General features: G+C 33.2%; 1 protein-coding gene across 2 annotated transcripts; it reads right to left on the bottom strand.

Moving 5' to 3' along the window:
- Nucleotides 1-3,638: 3,638 nt before the first annotated feature.
- On the bottom strand, nucleotides 3,639-8,733 carry LOC108325869 (extensin-2). Of its 2 annotated transcripts, XM_052874023.1 has the most exons (4): nucleotides 6,540-8,733; nucleotides 4,498-5,697; nucleotides 4,148-4,449; nucleotides 3,639-4,048 (listed from the first exon to the last, which is right to left on the bottom strand). In XM_052874023.1, the coding sequence occupies exons 1-3, from the start codon at nucleotides 8,629-8,631 to the stop codon at nucleotides 4,184-4,186; spliced, it is 3,558 nt and encodes a 1,185-aa protein (XP_052729983.1). In that variant the 5' UTR covers nucleotides 8,632-8,733; the 3' UTR covers nucleotides 3,639-4,048; nucleotides 4,148-4,183. The 2 variants fall into 2 exon arrangements, with proteins under 2 accessions (XP_052729983.1, XP_017414467.1); XM_017558978.2 differs by having other exon boundaries at nucleotides 4,148-5,697.
- Between the last annotated feature and the right edge of the window lie 7,285 nt (nucleotides 8,734-16,018).

Genomic DNA, 16,018 nt, shown 5'->3' with positions numbered 1-16,018 from the left:
TTGTAGGCATGCTGACTCTAAATAAGAAAAAATAATGTTAATGTTTATTAAATAAAAAGCTGTTTACATGTGTGAATATTATGATATATAACAGGATTCAAAGTGAATGTTTTTTTTTTTTGCATATTAAGTTTGTAGAACAATGTAAAGAGTATACAAAAACTAATCAAGAACTTGTTAGTAATATAAACAAGAATTTGAGTGTGATTTATTTTGTTGAATTCTTTGTGAATTAAGAATGTTGTTCTTCACGTAATAATTATTTTTACATTTCATTATCATTCAAGAAATAATATAATAAATTTGAGTCTCACGTCAATTTATATCTTTTTAATTATAAATCTGTCACATTCCATGAAATATTTTTCTTTTCTTTTGTAACTGTGTGGATAATTTTGTATCATTGGTAATGGAATATTTTCATTAAATAAATCTTTTAAAAAGTATTTTAAGGAGTGAGTTTTGTTTTTAGTTATTGTAATTAAATAATCACTGGTACAAAAAAACGTCCAATATTTTGGATCTTTCACGTCGAATTCGAGAATTACGTCAGACGATAAATTGACGTCGAATTTAAAAAAATCGACGTTGAATTTTATCAATAAACGACATTAATCATTTTTTTTATTTTTCTTTAATTAATTGTGTTCTTTTTTTACAACTCTACGAGACCTCCTGAAGAACAGAAAAACAACAAATTTCAGATTTTGGTATTTTGTAAAACATGAAATATGAACATGTAATATATTATCAACAACAAACAATAAACAAGTTCAATCAAACAACAACAACAAACAAGTTTAGCCAAACAACAACAAACAAGTTGAACAAATAAGTTGTTCAAAACGAAAACTAATAATCGATCAAAACAAACGAAAATCATACCTAAAGTAGTAAATTAACATACATTTGTATCAAATGAAAGAAAGATTACATGTAATGGTCATCAAACTTCGTTCGAGAAAAGTTTGAACAGAGAAGAGAGTCTCGCGTGTTGAAAATCTCACATTGAGTAGAGATAAGACAAAATTATAATATATAAGTGAAGTGCAAACCTCACCTTACAAGCCGGTTTTGTGGGGTTGAGTTAGGCTTAAAACCCACTTTATAATATGATATCATTCTATTCTTCTATTTCACACAGTGATTTGAATTAATTGATTGTACGTCAAATCGAAGGACATAAAATTTTGTCTATTTTTTTCTCAATTAGTTGTTATTATTGATAATAATTGATTTTTTCTCTTATACAACACTGTTGGAATTTCCATGACAAAAAAAAAAGATGAATTACATATGAAGGAACATCCAACATATAAATGAGTGGCAATAAATTACCTATACAAGCATATAATAAACTCATGCTAAATCTGGATTTCATGCAAGAATGATTCCAACATCAGTTATCATAAAATCATACTTTATGAACTAATTACCTCTGCAAATTGCATCTTCTTTTGAATACTTTTTACCTTTATAAATAAAAAATAATAATAATGTCTTCCAAAATAATAACATAAAATAATAAAACCATTTTTTGCGGGATATAAAAGTGAAAAAAGTCCTAGAAAAATGTTACGAGGAAAGAATCTTATCTAACTTTTCACCTCTTTACCGTATGATGATAGACATGACATACTAATCTATGGTTTCATCAACAACTTTAAATATTACTATCATAATATATCAAAAAATTTCACAACTTTTTTACCATATGAAACATGTGGAGATTAATACTTTCTTCATACAGAAAAATATGGAATGCATTCTCAACTTTTATCTCGTACTAAATTAGGAAACAATTACCTTATTATGAAAGGTTATTCAATACTATATAACTAATATGGGCAGACATAATTTCTCTGAAGGACGAAACTATTATTTACGGGAACAAAATTAATTATTGTTGAAATATTTCTATTAAAGAAATGGAAAATAACAAGTTAAAAAGAAAAAAAAAATCTCCAAAAATAATTCTTAAAATGGCAACTAAAAAATCTATTTCTTAAGAAAGTTGTTTATAAAACATGAGCTTCATAATGGCTTTTTTTTATTCAGAAAATATTATTGGTTTAAGCACACAAATTATTTTATGTTTATTATTGAGTAGTTTGAAAAATAATAAAATATTTTATAGTCTTTTTAAATTATTGTGTTTTAAAAAAATATTCTTTAGATTAGGTGATGATGATCTGTTCCTTAAATAGTGGCTAGACCTCTTCTTTATGATGATTGTTGGGTGAGGCATCCTTCTCTTTGTACTTTTATATAACTTCAAAAATATAGATTAATCAGAACTGATGCATGACAGCACCTACAGCAAATTACCATCAAGGACTTTCAACGCTTTTCTATCTTTATGTCTCCCTTTTTATAGCAACTTGCCACTTTCTCTTAGATTAGTTATACCACTTTTTTGTTTTCTTATAAACAAAACAATAATTAGTGTTTGTGAGTTCCCTTTTTTAATTTTTCTTTGTGTTAATTAGGTAAACATTTTAGCTTAATACAACTCAGGATGATGACACTATGGAAAATTATTAGTATCAGTATATCTGTCATAAACTAATTCAAATCATGCCCTAATCATAACTGGATATATGATCATTTAAATTCAAACTATTAATTCATATTTAAATAGTTACAACTTTGCATTTTATTATCATCTTAAAAAGTCAAGTCACACAATATCAAATTTTGATATGGTAAAATGAAATAACTATGATGCTGATGGAATGGTTTGTCAGTAGTGGTGTGGTTTCGATCACTGACAGAAAAAAAAAGAAAAAAAGTGATGAATAGTGCATTGTTATCATTCATTCATCTTGATGATGACAGAGAATATACTTTTAGACTTTAATTAAGGGGTGAAACAAGTAGAACACAGTCGGAAATAAATTTCTCTGATCTGTCTTTTAGTAAATATTCACGACAAATAATTGATTTTATAGCTTTTTGATGAAATTGCAGCCATGAAAAATTGTGAATATTGAATGTGGTTTAATCTTACAAAAGTTTAGATCACAGTAGCATGATTATGTTGTTTTGAACTTTACATTAAGGACTAAATTAATCTGTATATGTTTAATGAAATTACATGAATTAGAAGAAAGGACCCACGAATCAGTCATGAGGATTATATCAGATTATTCATGGTTATTTAATGAAACAATGGGGAAGGTGGGTGGGTCCACTTCTGTTAATTACAGAATGGGGCCTGCTTGAATATCACTAGAAGAAGATTTGTTTAAATTTTAGCCAAATTAATAATTAACAATTGCTACTTAACTCCAAAAGAAAGTGAGTCAAGATTCCAAAGAAGGAAACATCATTTGTTGTAGCGTCCAAATAATGTGTAGCGATTGTTTGTTTAAGTTATCAGTTTATGACCAAAACATTAAAGCTGAAAACTTCAAACACGATACACGGAGAAAATTAAGTAATATATAGAGAGAAACGTGATATTGGTAAAAAATTTGGAGTTTGGTAGGCTTGAGAATGACTCTTTCAAGGCCAATAATCGAAAAGTGAGATTCCCTTATGGCAGAAGACAGAAGCTTCTAAAAAAGACTGATTCTTTGTTGTTTTTGATTACTTAAAGTTGTGATGTAAATGGTTGTAACGAAAGCTGAAGTGGGTTGAGAGCAGAATTTGAATTGCTGCTGCTTTATTACTATTACTTATTGCAAACACAAGAACGGGCACAATACAAAAATTCCACGATAAATAGAAAAGCAATCATACACGGCCATAGTAATCTATGAACAAATAAATTAAAGAGATGACTAAGAGTGGACTGTACTTTTAACTTGGCATTTACACTTTAAATCTCTCTTCCTTGTTTTGATTTGTCCGTCACTTGAACACAATAAGATCAGGACGTGCAAGATGGCCATCAAACAAATAGAATCAAGCGGGTCTGAATCACAGATATTGTAGCTCGGAGATGACACCTTCAGACTTTTATTCAAAGAACTTGGACAGGAAGATAGATATTTCACTTCACTCCAAATGGAGCTTCCATTTATTCCTCGAAGAAAACTACAACCTGAAAATGAATTCCATAGAAATTTCCATTACTAAAATTCATACATGTATATATAACTCTGATTTTACTTGCGAATGTGTATAAGGTCGGTGAACTTACATGATTTATCGTGAATGGTGCTTCCACTGTCTGAGCTTACTTGTAGATAGGTGGAGGTGGGGAAGCATAGACGTAAGCTGGAGGCGGAGGTGATTTGTAAATGTACTTTGGAGCGGGAGCTGGGGAGGGAGGAGGTGGTGATTTGTAATGGTATGGTGGAGGTGGAGATGGAGAAGGTGGTGGAGGGCTCACGTAGTGGTAAGGAGGTGAAGGATACGCCTTTGGTGGTGGAGGGGATTTGTAGTAGTAGGGAGGATGAGGAGTGGGAGACGGTGGAGGAGGACTTTGATAGTAATAAGGAGGTGGTGGAGATGGGGATGGGGGTGGAGGGGATTTGTAGTAATATGGAGGTGGTGGTGATGGGGATGGTGGTGGTGGTGAGTGGTAGTAGTAGGGAGGGTGTGTGCTCTCTTTAGGTGGAGGTGGGGAATGATAGTAGTAAGGTGGTGGAGGGGATGGTGAAGGTGGTGGTGGAGATTTATAGTAGTATGGAGGAGGAGGGGATGGTGAAGGTGGGGGTGGAGATTTATAGTAGTATGGAGGGGGAGGAGAGGGTGATGGTGGAGGTGGGGAGTGGTAGTAGTACGGGGGTTTAGGTTTTGGTGATGGTGGAGGGGGAGATTGGTAGTAGTATGGAGGCTTATAAACCGGTGAGGGTGGAGGTGGGGAGTGGTAGTAGTATGGAGGGGGAGGTGAGGGGGATGGTGGAGGGGGAGAGTGGTAGTAGTATGGAGGGGGAGGTGAAGGGGATGGTGGAGGTGGAGAGTGGTAGTAGTATGGAGGTTTAGGCTTTGGTGATGGTGGGGGTGGAGATTGGTAGTAGTATGGAGGCTTTGGCACCGGTGATGGAGGAGGTGGAGATTTATAGTAGTATGGAGGGGGAGGAGAGGGTGATGGAGGAGGTGGAGAGAGGTAGTAGTATGGAGGTTTAGGTTTTGGTGATGGAGGAGGTGGAGATTGGTAGTAGTAAGGAGGCTGAGGCTTTGGTGATGGTGGAGGAGGAGACTGATAGTAGTATGGAGGTTGAGGTTTTGGTGATGGAGGAGGTGGAGACTGATAATAGTATGGTGGTTTAGGTTTTGGTGATGGTGGAGGGGGAGACTTATAATAATAGGGAGGCGACTTCACGGGTGGTGGTGGTGACTTGTAAACATAAGTTGGTGATGGTGGTGGTGGTGACTTGTATACGTAAACTGGAGAGGGAGGAGGAGGTGAGTTGTAATAGTATGGAGTTGGTGAAGGCTTATAAGGCTTCTTTTCACAGTCCTTGAAGTGCTTCTTTGAAGCATAAGCAAATGGCTTAGCCTTGAGCACAACTTCATATTTATCTTTGGATTTCACCTTCAATGGAGTTCCCTCGTTCAGCTTGGTAGGTATGTTGAAGGGAGAGTCCTTAGGAGGAGCATGAAGGTGGGCCTTGCAGACTACTGATCCGTATTTCACATAGTCAAAGTCCTTAACTGTGATGCTGTATTTTCCATTGCTCTTGGTTTCACCATAAGCCTTAATGATGTTTCTTCCTGCTTTGCATTTAACCTCCACAATAGCACCTACATTTACCCAAAATGGTTCATTATACAATTCTTAAATTCTAACATGCAGGAAGTTATAATTAAAGTCAAAGCAACACAATACTATATATATTGGTCTCTTACTAAAGTTATACCATTCTTTGTCAGATAGCATATTATATCAGTGAGGATCATTTAAAGATTGATATCATGTTAAATTATCTTTGTCTATAGTTGATTATTTCTTAATCTATGCTGTAGCCGATTCTAATAAATCATATTCCTGTTTTTCTTTTAATCACAAATAATTTAAGAATTTTATTTAATAACTTTGTTTTACTTTCAATTTAAAATATTTAATATTTTAATTGAGATAAAGATATTTGTACAAATCAATGTATAAAATATTTGAGGATTTAATTTAGATAAATATATTATTAAAATTATAATAATCAATATTCTATTCAACTTTTAAAAGGACAAATTAGAAGGAAAAATAATCTTTCTACGTATAAAAAGGGTTGAAAATATATAAGATGGTTTCTAGCAATAATTTAACGCGGTAGACCCTATAATTTGAAATGCCTACTAACTACATTATAAAACGATCACTTAGGTTGAATCTGTTGAACATTTTTTTTCTCAGACCTCATAAATATCTACTGATAAACGTTAATTAACATAAAGGGTTAACCATAAGAAAGAAACAAGACAACTAAGAAAAGATGGTAGTGAAAGTGAGTAAATTCTAGAAAACGAAGACATGTACGGAAACATACGAGTCTCTTAACCCAAAAGAGAAGCAGGAAAATAACAGTGTAACGGTAAAACACAGTGGAAGGCATTGTAAATGTGGAAAATAAGATGAATGCAGTGTGTACCTTTGAGGTGTTTCTTGTTGTGAGACTTTTCGGGATACGCCCAGTCGTAGCACTTGTAGCTGTAAACTTTACCTACTACCTTGACGATCAAAGGGTGGTGGTAGGGATGGTAAGGGTGTGGGGGATAGTAAGGAGTTGGTGAAGGAGGAGGAGGAGACTTGTAGTAGTAGGGAGTTGGAGATGGTGGTGGTGGAGACTTGTAGTAATAAGGAGTTGGGGATGGATAGTAAGGAGTTGGTGATGGTGGTGGTGGAGATTTGTAGTAGTAGGGAGTTGGGGATGGTGGTGGTGGAGACTTGTAGTAGTAGGGAGTTGGGGAAGGATAGTAAGGCGTTGGAGATGGTGGTGGTGGAGACTTATAATAGTAAGGAGTTGGGGAAGGTGGTGGTGGAGATTTGTAGTAGTAGGGAGTTGGAGATGGTGGGGGTGGAGACTTGTAGTAGTAAGGAGTGGGGGATGGATAGTAAGGAGTGGGGGACGGTGGTGGTGGAGACTTGTAATAGTAAGGAGTGGGAGATGGTGGTGGTGGAGATTTATAGTAGTAAGGTTTTGGGGATGGATAGTAAGGAGTTGGGGAAGGTGGTGGTGGAGACTTGTAGTAATAGGGAGTTGGGGATGGTGGAGGAGGAGACTTGTAGTAGTAAGGAGTCGGAGATGGTGGAGGTGGAGACTTGTAGTAGTAAGGAGTCGGGGATGGATAGTAAGGAGTTGGGGACGGTGGTGGTGGAGACTTGTAATAGTAGGGAGTGGGAGATGGTGGTGGAGGAGACTTGTAGTAGTAGGGAGTTGGAGATGGTGGTGGTGGAGACTTATAGTAGTAAGGTTTTGGGGATGGATAGTAAGGAGTCGGGGAAGGTGGTGGTGGAGACTTGTAGTAATAGGGAGTTGGGGATGGTGGTGGAGGAGACTTATAGTAGTAGGGAGTTGGAGAAGGTGGTGGTGGAGACTTGTAGTAGTATGGAGTGGGAGATGGATAGTAAGGAGTTGGGGATGGTGGTGGTGGAGACTTGTAGTAGTAAGGAGTTGGAGATGGAGGAGGAGGAGATTTGTAGTAGTAAGGTGGTGGTGGTGGAGGAGACTTGTAGTAGTATGGAGTTGGAGAAGGTGGTGGTGGAGACTTATAGTAGTATGGTTTTGGTGATGGAGGAGGGGGAGATTTATAATAATAAGGAGTTGGAGCCGGAGACTTTACAGGTGGAGGTGGAGACTTGTAATAGTAGGGTGGTGGTGGAGACGGTGAAGGAGGTGGTGGAGACTTGTAATAGTAGGGTGGTGGAGGAGATGGTGAAGGAGGTGGTGGAGACTTGTAGTAGTACGGGGGAGGAGGTGATGGTGATGGGGGTGGTGGAGACTTGTAGTAGTATGGTTTTGGTGATGGTGATGGGGGTGGTGGAGACTTGTAGTAGTATGGTTTTGGTGGTGGAGGAGGGGGAGATTTATAATAATAAGGAGTCGGAGCCGGAGACTTCACAGGTGGAGGTGGAGACTTGTAATAGTAGGGTGGAGGAGGAGATGGTGAAGGAGGTGGTGGGGACTTGTAGTAGTATGGGGGAGGAGGTGAGGGTGATGGGGGTGGAGGAGACTTGTAGTAGTAAGGAGGAGGAGGAGATGGGGAAGGAGGTGGTGGGGACTTGTAGTAGTAGGGAGGAGGAGGTGAGGGAGAGGGTGGTGGAGGAGACTTGTAGTAGTAAGGAGGTGGAGGAGACGGGGAAGGTGGTGGTGGAGATTTGTAGTAGTAAGGAGGTGGAGGAGATGGAGAAGGAGGTGGTGGGGACTTGTAGTAATAGGGAGGAGGAGGTGAGGGAGAGGGTGGTGGAGGAGACTTGTAGTAGTAAGGAGGTGGAGGAGAGGGGGAAGGAGGTGGTGGTGACTTGTAATAATATGGTGGAGCCTTGTGCTCATACGGTGGTGGAGGAGGAGACTTGTAAACGTAAGGAGGTGGTGGTGAAGGAGAAGGTGGTGGAGGAGAATAGTAAGGGTAACCATCAGCATTGACGGAAACCACAGTGATAGAAAGGAGAGCAATGGCAAATGCGAGGGCCATTTGTGGCCAGAGAAGACCCCTTATGGGGTCTCTGCCCCTTGCAGTCATGCGTAGAAGGAAAAAGCTGAGTTCCTCTGCCCAATGCTTCTTCTCAGATCCTCACTGAATTTGGCGGAGGAAGTGGGAAGGATAGAAGCTGTTTTTTGATGTTAGTGATGACTGACAAAAGCTGCACCAAATACTAACTACTTATAGTGAAAGTGAGTCGTTAAAGGGGAGCTGTCATGAGGGACCAATTCAAACTATTAAATGCCTTTCATTTTGATTTAAATGCTTTAAATTAGGCTTCCCCAGCTGGCCTTGTGACTTTCTTTAAGCACACTTTCGTAAACTCTTGCTTATTTTGTTTTCCTCCAAATGACCATAACCTTATAATCCTCTATTCCATTCTCCAACTACCGATTAAAATAATCTTGTACGTTCCACAATAGTATCCAACACTTGTTACCCCAAATAATGTCCTATTCTTTTACATTTCCCTCCCTGCCCAGTTGCCTATCTTGACGATAAAGTAACTCCAAAATGCTTTATTCATTTTATCTCTTTCTCTTTACTCATTTTTCTTCCTACTGTTTTCCAGGGAAGGGATCCATCCATGAGTGTCCATCATTGCAAGATTTCCATCCAATCCTCTTTCGTTCAAGGGTCAAGATATTTTGACTTTTCAATACTTTTTTTTTCTGTACATTTCGAACTCCAGCTTTTGGCACTTTCTGCTCAAGAATAACCCAAATTTGGCTTAATTTGCTACACCTCCACGTGTTCGTGGGGCTGCTATACAAATCAAATTAACTCCATTGCATTACAACTATCATACATTTCTTTAATTTCTCATATACCGTATATCCGCAATTATACAATTACAGAAATCAAATTGTCTGAATAAGTTGATTCCAGTGGGGTGGACAGTAAGTGGGAAGAAGGAGACAGAATGAGAAGTTGCAATGAGAAGAGTACAACTTCATCACCACTTGCTTCACATCACCTCTTAATGCTTTTTTTCTTTTTCTTTTCTTCTCTTTCCTTAAGAATTTCCTCAGCCATGTGATTTCTCAATGATGAGATTAACATGTGATGTTGTCAACACCAGCATGAAGTGCACGTTGCTGCTTTTGCAGCTAATTCGTGGTACCAAAAACTCTAGAGGGAAACAAAAACAAAAACAAAAAAAAAAGCTAGAAAACAGTAACCAGGGGAAAATGGTGATTTCCCCATTAATTCTTTTCGTGTATTCTACATTCAACTTTAGCTACCTTGCTTTACATCTCCAGAAAACGACAGTTTTGAAGAAACTCATAGGAGCGTCAAGTCTTTCTAGATGGTTCTGTTTTGCACTTGTTGATTTATAAATTCTTTTGAAGCGTCTCTAACATAAATGTTCCTCGGGTGAATTTGAGAGAGTAGTTCAAAGATAAATCTTTGCCCGATGCATTGGGTTTGGCAATTGACCGATGTCATGTAACAAAATTTATGACATGAATAATCAATAATAACTGTAACATGAATGAATGAATGAAACGTGCACACTATTGTTCCCTCATTTGGCCCTGTTGGAATAATATAATATACTCGAACAACTAAGCATTTGCCAATTAAAAATTTCCCTACTGTCCAAAAGTAGGAGAAATGATGTACGTTACCCTATGATGCTCCGGACATATCTAGTTTTGTATGGTTTGAAGAGTCAAGATTCCTTGCTAATCTCTTTTTCTCTGCAAATGCAAATTAACAAGTGATTTTTACAGAAGCGTAGTTCTTGAGTTTTGAAGTGAAATGTGGTAACTTTTCTCATCTTGGCATTGTAATTATAAGCCTCATCGGTCAAGATTAAAACATGGTGTGTGCATTAACTGTGTCCCCATGTGAAGCTACTTGTACCTATTTTTCTAATGTGTAATAGCCAGCCATCTCATCTCTCTCTTATTGTTTATGATAGTCAATGCCGTGTACTATAACGTCTCTGAATTGGGTTGTAAACAGACGTAAAATTCGTGAAGGGTTGTTGAGTTTAAGGGAAACTAAAAAGGGACATGGAGATTGGATGCATGCATGATGAGATGGAGATGTGGTAGTGATCGTGGGGTGGAAAAGTTGTAATGCACAGATAGCAGGATTTGACAGTGGCGGACAGTTTGAAAGGAAATTATAAGATAGAGGAAACGTGAGTCCCTTTCGATGCTTATAATGTAGGAATGATAGAAGTAAATCACAGTGAAAAAATAAATCTAACAAAGACTTTTCTTTTAAGAGCATATCATTATTATATTGAACATGTTCGGAGGACCACACCATCACCCACTTTTGGTCCTCAAATTCTCTCGTTTAGGTGTGGTGCAGGTTGTTGCAGTATGCAGAATCAAGTTATCTCCATCCAGCCGTTAATCTCACCATCCCATCTGTCTGTCTTTGCAAGTTTTTCCCTTTTTCTTTTCCGTTTCTCCTGGGAATGAGATCAGTTATGTAGTTCTCTTGATAAAAATTCAGACACGAAAACTGTTTATGCAATACCAGATTCATTTATACAACAAATGCTTTGATTTTGAGTAGTCTTTACTCATTTTTTGTGAATTCTGTAAACATATCTGTTACTATTACTGTGATGACTTAAAGGTAAAATCGAAAGGTTGCTAAAGAGACATTGACTTAATCACCTCGTAATAATGCATAAGCATTAAAACAGCAAAACCAGATATATATATATATATATATATATATATATATATATATATATATATATATATATATATATATATATATATATATATATATATATATATATATATATATATATATATATATATATATATATATATATATAAAAGAAAGACTTCAGGAACAGGATAAACATAATGATTGATTCTGCTTGGTCTTTCAATAACGAAGCGGGAAAAATATGGGCATATAATTAACCAAACTTAAGGGTTATTACCATTAGCTATAGCATACTTGGTATGATAATTAAATTGTAACTGGTCCAAACAAAAAACAACACCCTTTGAAGTTAAGATGACAACAAAGGACATAATACATTACCAAGAACATGTTGACAACGACAGGTGCATGCTTATCACAATTAGTTGTTGACCAAACTATGTTAAAGCTAAAATCTGAAAAAAAAAAAAAAGGGAAAAATCCATGGTGGGTAAGCAAAACTAAAAAAAAAATTGTTCCTTTTGGTTTATTTCTCTGATGCTGAAGACTGAAAGGACAGTATAGGATATCATAGCAGTAAATTTGTGTTCTTTGCGTGATGAAGCCAAAATTTGACTGCAATTAAAAATGCCAAAATAATTCTCTTGATTTTTGCACGTGGTGATGGTTGATGGCTGCTGATTGCTGACTGCTACCTACGTTCTGAGATGACAATTATGTATGTATGAATGCTGATTCTTTTTCGTAAAAGTATGAGTATCAGTATCTGATTCTTGTTCTTTTATTATTTATATTCATTCCTCTTTAAAGTTTGTTGATCCACACTCTCACATGATTCAGCCATAAAAGAATGAGATGATTCTCTTATTTCCTCTGACCTGATTTGCTTTTTGATAAATTCACAAGAAAAATAACCAAGATTCGTCTTTTTTTCTGTTCCTTAATGCAGTAACATAACACTACCCATTTGCCATTTAAATTAAAAAAATGAAATTTGCAGAAATTAACTTTTAAGAAATGCATGTAGTTGTATTTGTTAGGGCATTGGCAAAAGTTAATATAAAGAAATAAAAACTGAAAACAACAAGTGAGACAGACCTATAGGTACATGTTCGGCAAGTTCCAAGGAAAAAACTGGTAAATAATTGCAGGTTTGTCTTGGAATAATGCAAAATGTGTTTTTTCAATTATAGTTGGATTTAAAAGATGAAATCAGAATTAAGAATAATTAAATACAGTGTGTTTTAATTTTATGTTATATTCACTGGATATGTATTAAACGCATTATTGTTGACCCGCACATAGTTTTGAACTTTACAAGACACTTTATTCTTATTTTCAGACCAAAACCATATTTTTGTGAACACTTGTGTAGGAAAGGCAGTACATAATAAAATCTTCTTTTTTAGCTTTTTCAAATATTCGCTTTCTATTTTAGTTTTTAAATTTATTCTTTTCTATGGAAAAAGGAGGAAAATATAATATAAATATATTGGATGCGTAGAATAAAATTTTCATGTAATTAATCTTCACATGTCTAATTCCATTATGTCTTAGTCAAAGTATCAAATTATAACAAAATCAAAATTTAAATATATAAAAATTTTATTTTTTGCAAAAAATATACTTAACAAATTAATATGTTCATTAAAAATAAGAATTTAAAGAGATAATACTCATATCATATATGAATAGTATGTTCATTAAACCTTTTGAGATTAGTCCTTTAACAAATTAATATGTAACTATGAAGTGTGTTATATATTTTGTTTACTTTGATCACTTTCTTTAACAAATAAGAATTTCATAATATAACATCTCTAAAAATACAAACCCAATGTGGATTTCATACTATTTTTGCATCTAGCAAAATTGGAGTCAGTATATCTTAATGTCTCAAACTTATTTAACCTCAAATGAGCAAATGATTTTGGTCTCTATAAACATTTCACATCTCTATTAAATTCATAATTATTAGAGAGAGAAACGGTTTGACCCAATTATAATGAAATAGGAATAAAATAATGTGATATGATGACTTAATCTATTAATATAAATTTGAGATTCTTGATTAGTGTTTTTAATAACCTATTAGAAAACATAATTATTCTTTAACCATGTATTGTAATCTTTCAAATACTTTAATAACATTTTTCTAACTTTTTATTTGACATAGCAAAATATCTTTAACATATAATATTCATATAGAAGATTAATATTAAACTAAGAATCCAACCAGTTATATTTTTATAATTTTTAATTTAAAAGTTGAAAAAAAAAACAAATATTTAATAAAAAATACAATTATAATTACAAATCGTAAAATCCAAATCCCATAAATTGATTTGATATGGTTTGCATTTTTTTTCTTTAAAACTGTTTCATACGTTTTTTATATTTAACTTTTTTATCAGCAAAGTTGGTAAAGAAATCCAAAATTAAAATAAAATTCATATATTTATGTCATTAGATAGCAGAATATGCAATGTGATGACTTCTTTTTTGTATTTTTATTATTGAACACTTTTATCTTTTAGTAAAGAAAAAATCATAAAGTAATACTAATTATATATAAGTGAGTGCAAATCTTCTTACATACCGATTTTATAAGGTTGAGTTAGACTTAAAGTTCATTTCTTAACACGATATCTAGTCTCACGCTCGAGATATATATTCTTCAGAGTGTTGAATTAGACTTAAAATTCACCTCTTAATAATATACATATATTATTTTTATATATTTTAATTACTCACTCATTTATATTATTGTATAAAAGAAAAAAATTATGCACACAATTTTTTTAATTTTATAACCATTTTTTTAAAATTAAAACAATTATCTTATAAAATTATTTTTAAGTGGTATTTTTAAAATTTAGTTATTTTTTTATTTGATTATTTTTCAAACTTAATTATTTTTTAAAGCTAAAACAGTTATTTACAATAAAAAGTTATCTATAAAATTATTATATATTTTTAAAAATATTTTATTTTAATATAATGAAAAATGTGAATACTATAAATGTACGTGTTTTCATTAATATTTATATAAAGTAAATTAAAAGTTATAGAAAAATTGAGAACCAAATAATGAAATGAACCAAAACAAAAAAAGGTTAATATTCAGAGATTTTAAAAAAAAATTATAAAAATATGAAAATATATTTTCCTATATATGTGTTTTCAACCACGATGATAAATATAGTTGCCTGAAATTCAATGCTCCACCCTCACTGTGGCTTGTCAACGATATTCGTAAAATATTTATGCAGTGAATATTATAAATATTTAAACATATATTTATAAAATGACTTTAGGTTCTATTTTTCAGAATTTTAAAGACGTTCCTTAGGTAGTTAGCAAAGAAAAATTATTAAAATTACAATGAAGTTGTATTAAAAAACATAGTTAGAGTGTGTTGATAAAATTGTATTAAATAATGTCCTGGAGACACAGTTGTCAACATTTTTAATGATAATTCATAAAATATATAGATTAATAAAATAAAAATATATGTTTTTTATTCATAAAAATCAAATGCCAATATACAGAAGTTAACCTAACTCTCAATAAAAAAATGTTTGATAAAAGAAACATATTTACGTCATGTTAAAATTATGAAAATCGTTTGATACTTATTATTCTTAAACTAATTAGTTAAAAATATTTGATGTTCTCTCCTCTATCAAGCATAAGAAGAGGAACAAATCTCAATTAACTTACTTAATCAAAGTATATATTAAAATATATTTATTTAACTGGAGTTTCATTTTCGATTACTCTCTTTTATTTATTTATACTAAGTTCTAACAAATGATATTCTATAAATTCTTTTATTGAAATGAAATTAATAGAATTAAACATTACATAATAATTTTTTTAATTAATGTAAACTATTTTTTCTATTGTATATGAGATTTGAGGAAATATTAATTAAGCGTGCGTTTGGAAAGTTAATATTCAAGATTATTTTTGACTAAGATTTTAAAAATAAAAAGTAATGGTGTGGCAAATTTTGCTAGTGAAATATTTAGTAAACATGATTTACAATTGATTAATTTAATTATTTGTGAACGAAACTTAAGTGTATTTATATTTGTGGATGATTTTCTATAATTAATATATTAATTATATAATAGGATCAAGTTGAGTAATGAAGGAGTTGAATAGCATTAATTCAAAGAATATATGTAATGAACATGAAGAAGACATAACACTAAACTCACCGACACCATATAAATTAAAAAAAAATAGCCGTTGTAGAAGAATCAGGAGGAGTATAAAATAATAATTATATTATAAATTTTAACTATGGTTTATTCGGTTTACTTGTATTATTATATTCAAAGGTTTGCAATTTCATGTCAGATTTGAATTTTGTTGTTTGTTTTTTATTGGGACACGTGTCAAAGCCACTGAACACAGCCATGATACTGTAAACAATAAGAAAAAAAAAACATTTTTACAATCTCACCCCATTCTATGGATATTTTTTGTTATCTGATTCTACTTGTCTCTGTTGTCTCCCAACAAGGAAAATTAATTTTAACCTCATTCTGTAATGGCTTTGATTAGTATTATTTACTTGAAAAACGTACCATAACTTTATCTTAATACCATTTATTTTTCCAAGCTTTTATAAATAATATGTTCTCAGAAAATACTTACAAGTAAATGACACATAATTAAATTAAATTTGATTTTAATTTATTATATTCAACCCTATAAAGGAAAAGTGTAGCTAGGTCCACTAGACATCGTATGAAATTGTTAGATATATATG

The sequence above is a fragment of the Vigna angularis genome, chromosome 3, assembly GCF_016808095.1.
Source record: "Vigna angularis cultivar LongXiaoDou No.4 chromosome 3, ASM1680809v1, whole genome shotgun sequence".
Taxonomy (NCBI): domain Eukaryota; kingdom Viridiplantae; phylum Streptophyta; class Magnoliopsida; order Fabales; family Fabaceae; genus Vigna; species Vigna angularis.
Note: the sequence above shows the minus strand (reverse complement) of the source record. Positions and strands in the feature narration are given on the sequence as shown.